This window comes from Sorex araneus, chromosome 3 (genome assembly GCF_027595985.1).
Source record: "Sorex araneus isolate mSorAra2 chromosome 3, mSorAra2.pri, whole genome shotgun sequence".
Taxonomy (NCBI): Eukaryota; Metazoa; Chordata; class Mammalia; order Eulipotyphla; family Soricidae; genus Sorex; species Sorex araneus.
Genome location: NC_073304.1, coordinates 88,567,849 through 88,580,089, shown reverse-complemented (window position 1 = coordinate 88,580,089; position 12,241 = coordinate 88,567,849). Strand labels below are relative to the sequence as shown.

At 41.0% G+C, this 12,241-nt stretch overlaps 1 protein-coding gene across 13 annotated transcripts in view; it reads left to right on the top strand.

Moving 5' to 3' along the window:
• TP53BP1 (tumor protein p53 binding protein 1) overlaps positions 1–12,241 on the top strand; it is a 76,429-nt gene that overhangs the window by 29,188 nt on the left and 35,000 nt on the right. For all 13 annotated transcript variants that reach the window (XM_055130646.1, XM_055130655.1, XM_055130648.1 and 10 more), the window contains exon 12: positions 7,005–8,379. In XM_055130646.1, coding sequence (XP_054986621.1) covers positions 7,005–8,379 — 1,375 coding nt within the window. The remainder of the gene's footprint in view (positions 1–7,004; positions 8,380–12,241) is intronic.

The following is a 12,241-nucleotide window of genomic DNA, read 5'->3' as shown; positions in this document are numbered from 1 at the left end:
GAATAACATCACATGAGGCTGACACTCAAGGACAGTAGATACAAGGGCTAGGAGGATTGCCTCATAGCTGGAAGCCTGCTTCATGAATGGAGGAGAGAAGACAGATGGAATAGAGAAGAGATCACTATAAAATGATGGCTGGAGGAATCAGTCGGGATGGGAGATGCGTGCCGAAAGTAGATAATGGACCAAACATGATGACCTCTCAGTGTCTGTGTTGCAAGCCATTATGCCCAAAAGTAGAGAGTATGGGGAATATTGTCTGCCATGGAAGCAGGGGGAGGATGGGAAAGGGGGGATGTACAGGGGTTTTGGTGGTGGGGATTGTACACTAGTAGAGGGATGGGTGTTTGATCTTTTGTGATTGCAACCCAAACATGAAAGCTTGTAACTAACTCACGGTGATTCAGTAAAATTAAAAAAAAAAAAGTTTTATATAGTCACAGTTTGCTTTGTAAATTCGGTGTATTTGTTTTATTTTGGTTTTGGTTTCTGGGCCACAGCTGGGGGGTGCTTAAGAGGCTGCTCTCGGTGCATTGCTCAGGTGCTTCCCTTGGCTCTTTTTGCGGACCCATGAGGTGGCAGTGATCAAACCTAGGTCTTCCCCATGCTGTTTAACTATTCCATAGTTAAAATTGTTTTACTTAAAATCCCAGTTTTAGTAATGTTAGACTGTATGGTAATTTGTAAAATGGTACTCATATTTTACTTATAAAACTCCTTTGAGAAGTAATAAAAAAGAACCAGTGAGGTATTAGAGAAGTAGTACAATGGGTAGGTTGCTTGCCTTACTCTTGTCTGACCCAAGTTTGATTTTTGCTATAATCCCTCCAGGAGTGATCCCTGAGTAATAAGCCCTGAGCACTACTAGGTGTGGCTTAAAAAATAAAAAGAACAAGGACTGTTTATTAAGAACTTATTTGGTTTATTCCTGTTTTTTCCTTTTCCTTTGTTGAGGATTTGGAAAGGAGTCTTAGTTTCTCTATCAATCAAATGGAGCGATTTTTTTTTCTTTTTGGGTCACACGTGGCGATGCACAGGGGTTACTCCTAGCTCATGCACTCAGGAATCACTCCTGGCGGTGCTCAGGGGACCATATGGGATGCTGGGAATCAACCCGGGTCAACTGCATGCAAGGCAGACGCCTTACCCGCTGTGCTATCGCTCCAGCCCCTCAAATGGAGTTATTGATGTTACCTCATAGGGTAGTTTAGAAGGTTATAATATGTACATAAAGTGCCTAGAATAGTGCCTTACATGTGGAAAACCTGCTAAGGGCCAGCTGTTGCTAGCAGTGGAAGAATAAATGTACAACCATTGTATTTCTTTCTTTAGCTTTTATTTCTTAATCAAGCTTATGCATGAATGTATATATAGTTTAAAAGAGTCATCAGAATTTAGAAATAAGCTAAGCACTGACCCAAAGCATTAAGAAGAATTTTTTCATGAAAGATAGATGATATTATTGAGAACAAACAGTACTTTTATGGTGATGAATATCTTGCAAAGATATTCCTCCCAGTCCAGGGAAGTGCTGCCTGGCCATAAAGGGAGAACTTCTGAAAATCAAGCACCATCGAAAAAAATAGATTCACTTTGAGCATTTACTAAAGCTATTCAGAGACAGCTGTAAAACCAGCAGTGACAATTTGAGACAAATGAGGGATGCTGAACATAGTTTAGAAGTTCCTGAAACCTAAGGTGATTAATCAAATGTCTTTGGTTTCATGTCTTTAGATGGCTCAGCTAGTACATTCCATGCTTCCTAAAAATTTCCTCAAGAATGCTTTCATATAGTTTTTATGATAAGCATTTGATTTTACTTAAAACATTTGTAAAAGAAAAAAGAAGTTAAGGTAATTAAAGTCTCCTCGCTTCTACCCATAGCCACTTTCAGTTCTTCAAGATTTTCCTTTTTAAAAACATTGAGAGAATTTATATATATGTATATAATTTGTAAAAATAACAGGTCTCATTCCCCTGACCCTGAAAGAGCCTCCAATTGTTGGGAAAGATGAGTAAGGAGAGGCTGCTAAAATCTCAGGGCTGGGATGAATGGCTACGTTACTGGTGCCCGCTCCAGTAAATTGATGAACAACGGGATGATAGTGCCAGTGATACAGTGGTATGTACATATATATTAATGATTTCATATTTGTACATGTAACAGAGTGATTAGTGAATCTAGTTTATTATCAGCACTCATCATACTCACACATACATAACCACTCATCACAGGGAAACTTGCAAGATCTACTTTTTTTGGTTGTTGATTGTTTTTTTTGCCATATTCAGATGTGATCAGACCTTACTCTTGGCTCTGCACTTTGGGTTCACTCCTGGAAGGTTGGGAAATCCTTGGGATCAAACCCTGGTTGGCCATGTGCTAGACAAGTGCAGTACTAGCCTCCTCCCAACCCCTGCTTTTTGGAACACACCTGGCTGTGCTCAGGATCACTTCTGGGGGTATTTTGTTATTTAAAAAAAATACATGAAAGTTGTCTTATTCTGTGGGTCTGTGTTAGGTATATTATTTCCCTAAAGATGTTAATAGTAGGCTTATAGAAATAGCTCCATGGAAGAGTGTATGCTTTGTGTGTGGGAGGCCCTCATTCATCTCTTGGACTGCGTGGTCCCCCATGCATCATTGGGAGCAACCCCTGAGCACAGAGTAGGGAGTGGCCTCCAACACCGCAGGGTGTGTTCCAAAAACAAAACAAAAGATGATAGCTTTTCTTTAGGGCAGAGGTCCTCCCAAGCAGTGCTCAGGATTCTCTGCCTCTCAGGTAGAATGAGTGACTGCTGTGTTCCAAGGATGTGGTAGTGGTGGTGTGGATTGAAGGAGGGAGGCATGCAGTGTCTTACCAAACCAGGGTTTCACGCATACAAGACATGTACTCTCACCCCTGTACTATTTCCCCAGCCCATTAATTGTTTTCAGGTTTTTGTGCTACATCCGGCAGAGCTCAGCTGCTGCTCCTGACTCAGTGCTCTGGTTGTTCCCAGCTGTGGCTGAGGGGCAGCTTTGCCAGGGATTGAATTTGGGCCTCCTGCATATAATGCATTCCCTCAGCCTGTTGAGTTATCTCTCCCAATAACGGTAGAAAGAGAAGTTTTTCTAGAATAGTCCTTATTTCTTTAGGTAGATTTTAGTTATTCTTAATTTTTTTCAAATTTGATTTTCAAATCAAGACTGTTTGATAATGCTGCTTGTCTTTTTTTAAAAAGTGAAATGTGGAAAAAGAATTAAACGTTCTGAATTTTCTTCTCTTTTGAAGGGGAGCCCAGAGGGGCTGGGGACTCTCAGGGTTATCCGTGGTGTTGCTCTGGAGCTAGTGCTGGCAGTTAAACTCGGTGCCCCGTGCACGTTAAGCACACACTCCGGTGCAGTAAGCCATCTTTATGATTAGAAGTTCTGGGTAGTTGGTGCTTATTTCTGAGCTACAGTGTAATGTGATCCACTGGGCCATTAATTTTTCTTTTTGGGCCACACCTGGTGAAACTCAGAGGTTATTCCTGGGTCTGCACTCAGGAATTACTGCTGGTGGTGCTATGGGGACTGTAAGGGATGCTGGGGATCAAACCTTGATTGGCTGCATGCAAGGCAAATGTTCTGCCTGCTGTATTGTCGCTCTGGTCCCCTGCTGGGCCATTTTGTTAGGCACCTTCTCATTACAGTGTCTTGATTTGTTCTGACTAGGTCAGATTCCTCAGGAAATGTCTGCTGTTCTATTTGCTGTCATTGTTCTAGAAATTTGTTGATGGAAGAAGATGGGAGTTTATTAGGAGTCAGGTGCAGAATCCACCCAATATGTACAATTTACATTTTATTTAGTTTTCTTGTTTTCAGTGTTACTTTTTTTTTTTGTTTTTGGCTTTTGGGGTCATACCTAGGGATACTCAGGGGTTACTTCTGGCTCTGTACTCAGAAATTACTCCTGGCAGTGCTCGGGGACCATATGGGATGCCAGGAATTGATCCTGGGTGATTGCATGCAAAGCAAACACCCTACCCACTGTACTATTGCTTCGGTCCCCAGTGTGTTACTTTTTTTTGGGGGGGGGGCACACTTGGTAGTGCTTAAGGGCTTACTCCTGACTCTGTGCTCAGGAGTCATTCCTGAGATTGTTCAGGGGACCATTTTTAGTGAAGAGGAGATGACCGTGCAAACTAGTGCCTTAACCTCTGTCCCATCTCTCTGGTTGTGCTACTTTTTTTGTTTGTTTTTGGGCCACACCCGACAATGCTCAGGAATTACTCCTGGCTTTGCATTCAGTAATTACTCTTGGTAGTGTAGGGATGCCAGGTGTTGGATATCATTGGTTTGTCCTTTCCCCCTTGCCACTAGGAGCTTAGGTTTATCAGTCACACCCATCAAAGGCACTCCCATTCCTTTGTTTATCTGTAACCATTTCTACCAGTTTATCTGCTCTTCCCTTAATCAAACTCTGTTAATTGGTAAGGTCAGAACTTCCTAGGACACTGAATATTATAACATTGCCTTTCTCTCCTCTTTATGCCTTTTGAATTATTTACTTTAAAGCTATGTCTTTTTTGTATAAACACAAGAAGACAATATTATGTTTTTATAACTTGGGACTTAATTGGCCTCGAATATTATTCCCTCCCGGGCATCTGCTTTCTCCACTTAAGCCTCAGTTGCCCTCAGTTCCTAGCACCCCAAAGTAGGGTCCCCAACGTGGGACGGGAAGGATCCAGGGCAAGCGGTGAGTTATGTGCTACCCTGGCATCGAGATGGGCCTGGCCAAAGTGCCTAATTCTTAACTGTAAGTTAAGAGCTTGATCATAGACAAATGCTGTCATGATCCAATAGTAATTATGAGACTGGGACCCTGCCAGGGATAGGAAAGACTGATCTGGCCTGAGCACTGTAGTCTGAGATTGAGATGGCCCCAGGAGAGCAATTCTATAAGCTTTAATGCATCTCTTATTGTGTCCATACAAAATGATTAATATTATGAATTCTTATATGTTTGCTGGCTGAGAAGAGAAACACATTCATGGGACTCTGCCCTTGGGTGGATCCTCCTGCTGAAAGAGAATTAAGTCCTAGGAGAAGCATCCCCTGAGGAAAAAGAATCTTACCCGATTGCTGACCACACCTATGTGTATGCCCCAACCCCCTCTTCCTGTGGAGATTTAACTAGGCTGTAAGAGTGGGTTGGGGGCCAGATCCACGGGGGCTAGATCCACAGATTGAGAGAGAGACCGAGTTCCAGGGAGGCAGAGAGAGAGAGAATGAGGTAGGATGGGGGAGAAAGAAGCAGGAGGAGAATCAGAGGAGAATGGAGATGGACATGAAATAAACCGATCGAGCAACCAGTTTGGCCTCCGTCCCTTCCTTCGCCTGCCTCCTCGCCCTCGCCTTTCTTTTTATTTTTATTTTTACACACCAGGGATCCAACCCACAATGGTAGCATGCCAGGAAAGCACCCTTATCCACTGTGCTCTCTCTCTCTCTGACCCAGGAACTAATAGATACATCCTGTTCTCCAGTTTCTTGGACACTGTTTCATTCTCTAAGGCAGAGGAGGGTCAGGGAGACAGGAGTTGAGAATTGAACTCTTAACCTATTTTATTTTCAGTCATACCCACAATTGTCACTTCCAGAGTTACCTGTCTCTGTTGCCAACTCCTGAATCTTTTTTGGGAGAGGGTGGTTCTGTGATGTAATTTGGGATGTTTTTTTGGCTTTTTCCAATACTGGCTTAGAAATTCAGCTTTCTCTAGTCTGCTAAATATATTATCATTATTCTAAAATTTTGTTGGTTTATCTTTTATTCTATTTTTCTTTTTTCTTTCTATTAAAAAAAATCATTTGGTGATGCTTGGGGCATGTACTCTTGGTTAGGTGCTCAGGGGAGCATGTAGAGCTGGGGTTCTAATCCAGGGCTCTTATACAAAACATGCCCTCCAGCCCTTTGAACTATCTCTCTGGCCCTGCTCTTTCTCTCTTTTTTGAACATTTGTTCTTTTGTTGTTTTTGTTGTTGTTATTTGTTGGGGAGAGGGGTGGTAGTTTGTGTCATGCCTAGCATTATTCAGGGGCTCTATGCTCAGAAGTGACCCCTGGTGGTGCTAGGGAACCGTATATAGTACCAGGATTCAAACCCAAGTCAGCAGCAGGATGCAAGACAAGTGCTTTAGCCACTGTTAATTTCTCTGGTCCTTTAACTTTTTGTTTTTCAATTTTTATTTATTTTGATTTTGGGGCCATACCGGAGGTGCTTGGGGCTTACTTCTGGCTCTATACTCAGGGGATGACTCCTGGTGGTGCTTGGGGCACCATATGGGATGCCAGGAATTGATACTGGATTGGGTTTTATGCATACATGTGATCCCTTGATCCCTTGAGCACTGTCTGCCAGGAACAAAACCCGAGTGACCTGAGAATCAAGGAGCACCTCAAAGGTTATATTTCTCCTGAGCACCAGGGAGATACTCAAAAGTTAGGAATCCATACTTTACATGCTGGAGCCCTGGCTTTGATCCCTGGCTCCAACATGTGATCCACCTGGCTCACCATGATCCCCGAGTACCACAGAGAGTGACCCTTGAGCATCACTGAGTTGGGTATAATCACTGAACACTGCCAGTTATGGCCCCAAACCAAAACCAGATCAAAATAGTAGCAAAATATTTGGTAATCTTGAGCTTTATCTTGATGAGTGCATGACCTCAGAGATCTTTATTCTTTAATAACTGATTTAGAGGGGCTGGAGCAGTAGTATAGCGCCTTCCATGCACCTTACCAGGGTGCAATCCCCGGCATCCCATATCATCCCCCATGCGCTGCCCGGAATAATTCCTGAGTGCAGAGAAAAAAACCTGAGCATTGCTAGGTATAGGCCAAAATGCAAAAAAAAAAAAAAAAAAAGGAAGAAAAAGAAAAAAATTAGTTCATTTAGAAACCAATAACTAGTTACAGTAAAAGAAATAGGATTATGAGTAAATGATGATTTAACTCCTTTTGTTCTTTCTTAGGACATTTTCATTCCGTCTCCAAGTTTAGAAGAACCATCAAATGATGGGAAGAAAAGTGGGGATTTGCATAGTTCCTCTTTGACTGTTGAGTGTTCTAAAACTTCAGAAATTGAACCAAAGAATTCCACTGAGGATATTGGGCTATCTCTGACAGGGGATTCTTGTAAATTGATGCTGTCTGCAAGTGAGTATAGTCAGTCCCCAAAGATGGAGAGCTTGAGCTCTCATAGAATTGATGAAGATGGAGAAAACACACAGATTGAGGATACAGAACCGATGTCGCCTGTTCTTAATTCTAAGCCTGTTCCTGCTGAAAATAATAATATCTTAATGAATCCAGCACAAGATGAACAAATAGAACTGAGTCAGAATGATGACAGAGCAAAGGGAGATGACATAGAAACTAGAGATGACATAGAAACCAGAGATGACATAGAAACCAGAGATGACATAGAAACCAGAGATGACAGCATTTTAACCACTGATTGCAAAGGCAGAGAAGATAGTGTAGCAGAAGATGTTTGTATTGATCTCACATGTGATTCGGGGAGTCAGGCAGTTCCTTCTCCAGCTACTCGATCTGAAGCACTCTCTAGTGTGTTAGATCAGGAAGAAGCTATGGAAATGAAAGACCCTCATCCAGAGGAGGGCTCGACAGGATCTGATGTAGAAGAAATCCCTGAGACCCCTTGTGAAAGTCAAGAAGAGGAGCCTAAAGAGGAAAATATGGAGAGTGACCCATTGCATCTTTCTCTCACTGAAACCCAGTCCCAAGGATTGTGTCTTTCAAAGGAAATTGCCAAACAGGAATGCCAGGAAGCGATGGAAGTTGAAGCCAGTGTGATTAGTATTGACTCCCCTCCAAAACTCCCAGTACTTGATCAAGAATTGGAACACAAGGATCAGGAAGCTTGGGAAGAAGCCACTTCAGAGGACTCAAGTGTTGTCATTGTAGATGTGAAAGAACCATCTCCAAGAGTTGATGTTTCCTGTGAACCTTTAGAAGGAGTAGAGAAATGCTCAGATTCCCAGTCATGGGAGGATGATGCTCCCGAAATTGAACCATGTGTTGAGAATAGGTCCGATACCCAAGAGGAAAAGAGTGCAGACTGTGAAAGAGATTTGAAATCAGTGACCGAAGAAAAGGAACTTATTGAGGCAGACTCTCCACAGCCTCTCCTGACTGACCCGAAAACAGATGATGCTCCGAGACCTATTGAGGAGATGCAGCAGACTCAGTCTCAAGATAAAAGAGTCTCCTTAAAAGAAGACTCAAAAATGGCTAATGCAAACCAGCTGGGCACAGGCGTAGAGGCCCAGCAACTGGAGAAGGCTTCTGCTCATGCCTCTCAAAGCTTCTGTGAAAGCTCTAGTGGTAAGTGGTGTAAATCGTGTTTCCTACCAGATTGTAATTTTGTACAGAAGGTAAGAGAACTGCATGCTTAAGTAAAGCCTGAACATTAATTTAGATTTATGTATATAAATAGCCAGTAACAACTCAAATATTTATTTATTTATTTATTTTAACAACTCAAATATTTTAAAAAATTAAATTGTTATTTTTTTTCTTTTCTTTTCTTTTTTTTTGCCACACGTGGCAGTGCTCAGAGCTTATTTCTGGCTCTGTGCTTAGGGATCACTCCTATCTGCGTGGCGGGGACCATGTAGGGTATTGGGGCTTGAACCTGGCTTAGCAGAGTGTGAGGCAAACACCCTACCACTCCTGTTCTTCTTTTTCCTTTTTTCTTGATTTTTGGGCCATACCCCATAGTGCTGGGGCTTATTCCAGACTCTGTGCTCAAGGGTCACTCATAGTGGTCCTGAGGGAACCATATTGGATACTGGGGATCAAACCCAGGTCTACTGCATGGCAAGACTAATGACCTTCCTGCTGTTTGATCTCTCTGGTCCCGGTTGTTGTTTTTGATTGGAAAAAGGTACTTATGAGAAGTTAAAATGAAGTAATTTTAGTTGTAAATAACTTGAAAAAGTTATAGTTTTTTTACTGTTAGATAATTAGTCTAAAATAAATTAAATCATTCACAAGAGCATTTTTAGAGTACAAAAATATTATACTTAACATACATAGTTGTTAAACATTCTGGGAGACTAAATGAGAATGGCATAAGACTTTAATACTTCTTTTGGTTCTTTCGTTTTTTTTATTATTTATTTTTTATTAGTGAATCATTGTGAGGTACAGTTACAAACTTAAGAACTTTTGTGTTTGCATTTCAGTTATACAGTGATCGTTTACCCATCCCTTCCCTCCACCAGTGCCCATTATCTTCCACCAATGTTCCCAGTATCTCTCTCCACCCCCTTCCCTGCGGTCCACCCCCGCTCCCCCCAACACCCCCCCCCCCCCCCCCGTGGTAGGGCATTCCCTTTTCTTCTCTCTCCTTTTGGGTGTTGTGGTTTGCAATAGAGGTATTGAGTGTCCATTGTGTTGGGTCTATAGTTTACTTTTGACATGCATCTTTCAACCTGAGCGTGTCCTCCCAACATCATTTACTTGGTGGTCCCTTCTCTGTCTGAGCTGCCTTTTCTCCCAGCATGTGAGGCCAGTTTCCAAGCCGTGGAGCAGACCTCCTGGTCCTTATCTCTACTACTCTTGAGTGTTAGTCTCCCATTCTGTTACTTTATATTCCACAGATAACTGCAGTCTTTCTATGTCTGTCCCTTTCTTTCTCTTTCCATGTTGATCCACTTATATGCAAGTTTCATGACTTCATCTTTTCTAACAGCTGCATAGTATTGCATTTTGTATGTACCAACTGTGTAAAGAAACTATGTACCATAGTTTCTTTAACCAGTCATCTGTCCTTAGGCACTCTGGTTTTTTCCAGATTCTGGCTATTATAAACAGTGCTGCAATGAACATATAAGTGCAGATGTCATTTCTACCGTACCTTTTTGCCTCTCCAGAGTATATTCCCAGAAGTGGTATTGCTGGGTCAAATGAGAGCTCAATTTCTAATTTTTTGAGAATCGTCCATACTATTTTCCAAAAGGGCTGAATGGTTCTTTTATCTTTAAGGACAAAATGAATAATGTGAATTGGGTGAGCCCCAGGTTTTTTTTGTTTGTTTGTTTGTTTTTCAGATTTCTCTCTGCCAAAGTTAGGATGTTTTATGTTAATAGCATCATTGATGAAAACAACTCATGATTGTGAAAAGAGTTATAGCAGTTAGGGAATGGAAATGGGAGGGAAGTGGAGAAAAAAGGGAGAGATCACTGTAAATTTCTCCATTTGGAGTTTGTCACTGTTAATAGTTTAGGAACTTCTTTAGATATTTGTTTATGGAAATTTTGACACATGAAAACAAAACTATAAAGGTAATACTTGGAAACATAAACCTATTTAGTATGAAATTAACAATATGAAAAATTGTAACAGGTTCAGTAAGTCTTTAAGTTCACTAATGGTACTTTGAAATGGTACTTACATAATTATTGGGAAAGCTATATATGTTTTGTACTGTAGCTCTAACCTTTGGCTTATTTTATAGAATCTAATTTTAAATAGCCCTTAATGTCAGAGACACTCTTAGACTGTTTATGCATGGTGTCATGCAATTTAGAAATTCTTTTTGTTGGGGAAGCGGTCATTTTGGCCAACACCCTGTGATGCTGAGTGGTTATTCCTGGTTCAGTGCTTGGCTTTGTTTGGAGGACCCTTTTTGGTGCTAGGAATTTTAACTTGGATCAGCTGGGTGCAAGGCAAGCTACTTAACCCCTGAGCTCTTTCTAGGCCCTAGAAATTATGATAATTGTTATTTTTAAGAGAGAGTACACTTCAGAGTGTTCTCAAGGATTACTCCTGGCTTTGCTCAGGGATCAATCCCGGTGATGCTTGAGGACCATATGTGTTGCCAGGGACCTAAACTAGGTTGACCGCTTTTACAGGGCAAGTGCCTTGTCTTGATCAGATGGCAACCAGTTGCAACAAGTGACTTTTCTCTTGAGAACAAAAGGAGTGGAGTAACCTTTAGATTGTAACTGAAATTTAGAACTAAGAGAAATCTCTAGAAACTAGGGTTTTAAATACTGCTTTGGGCTAATGAAGTCTCCTGGTTCCTTAGAATTTTTGTTTTATTTTCTGTTTTGGATCATACCTGATGGTGCTCAGGGCTTACTCCTGGCTCTTAGGTCAGGGATCATTCTCAGCAAGGCTTGTGGTAGGAACCCTATGGGTGTTAGGGATCGAAGCTGAATCAACCAAATGCAAGGCAAACACCCTACCCACTATACTATGTTTCCTGCTTAGAATTTAGAGAATAAGGACAAATTTCCCACTCAGATCTTTTGACAGTGATGATATTTCCTTTTGTTCGTTCATATCTTTCCTCTTGGGTTAGTGTGCAGGATTAACAGAACATCCCATGATAATCTGGGAAGCAGAAAGGGAATTGGTAATTTAAATAATGCAAGGGAATGAAAGGTAGCAGATGGAGTCTGCCAGCAGGGTATTTTAATCAAGCCACATATTCTGTTAATCAGGTTCCCTGACAAAGAGGGAATCTTAAACAAAATCTATTATTTATTTGAATTAGAAGAATCACTGTCTCATTCTTCACTGATTTCATGGCTTCCTCATGGAAGAAAATCACATGATTTGTGGATACATCTGGGTCTATCAGCTGGAACAGAAATTATAAAAAAAAAAATACCTAAGAAATACAGAACTAAGGTTTCTTAATCTCAAAAGGATTTTTTTTCCCATGTAGAGGTTCAAAAGAATCATTGCAAAAGCAGTCGACCTAATTGCTCTTTGTTACCAGACCAAAAAACTGTCTTTATTATAATGACTTACAAATAGCAAATAGGAAATTGTATACTAACCAACTTTTTTTTTTCTAAACAACTTTTTAAGAAGTGTTTCAAAAAGAAAAATTACAGAGGGGCCTGAGCGATAGTAGAGTGAACAGGGTGTCTTCTTTGCATGTGGCTGACCCAGTTTGATCCCAGGCATCCCATATGGTTCCGAGCACTGCCAGGAGTGAACCCTGAGTGCAGAGCCAGTGTAACCCATTGCACAGCTGGCTGTGCCCCCCAAACAAATTCTAGAAAAGTCACTTTTTCATAGGCTTAGTATATTAAAGTATATTTATTAGAGTATATTTATTCTAGAAAAGTCACTTTTTCATAAGCTTAATATATTAAAGTATATTTATTAGAGTATATTAGAGTATATATTAAAGTATACTTATTAATATATTAAAGTATTTTTAGTG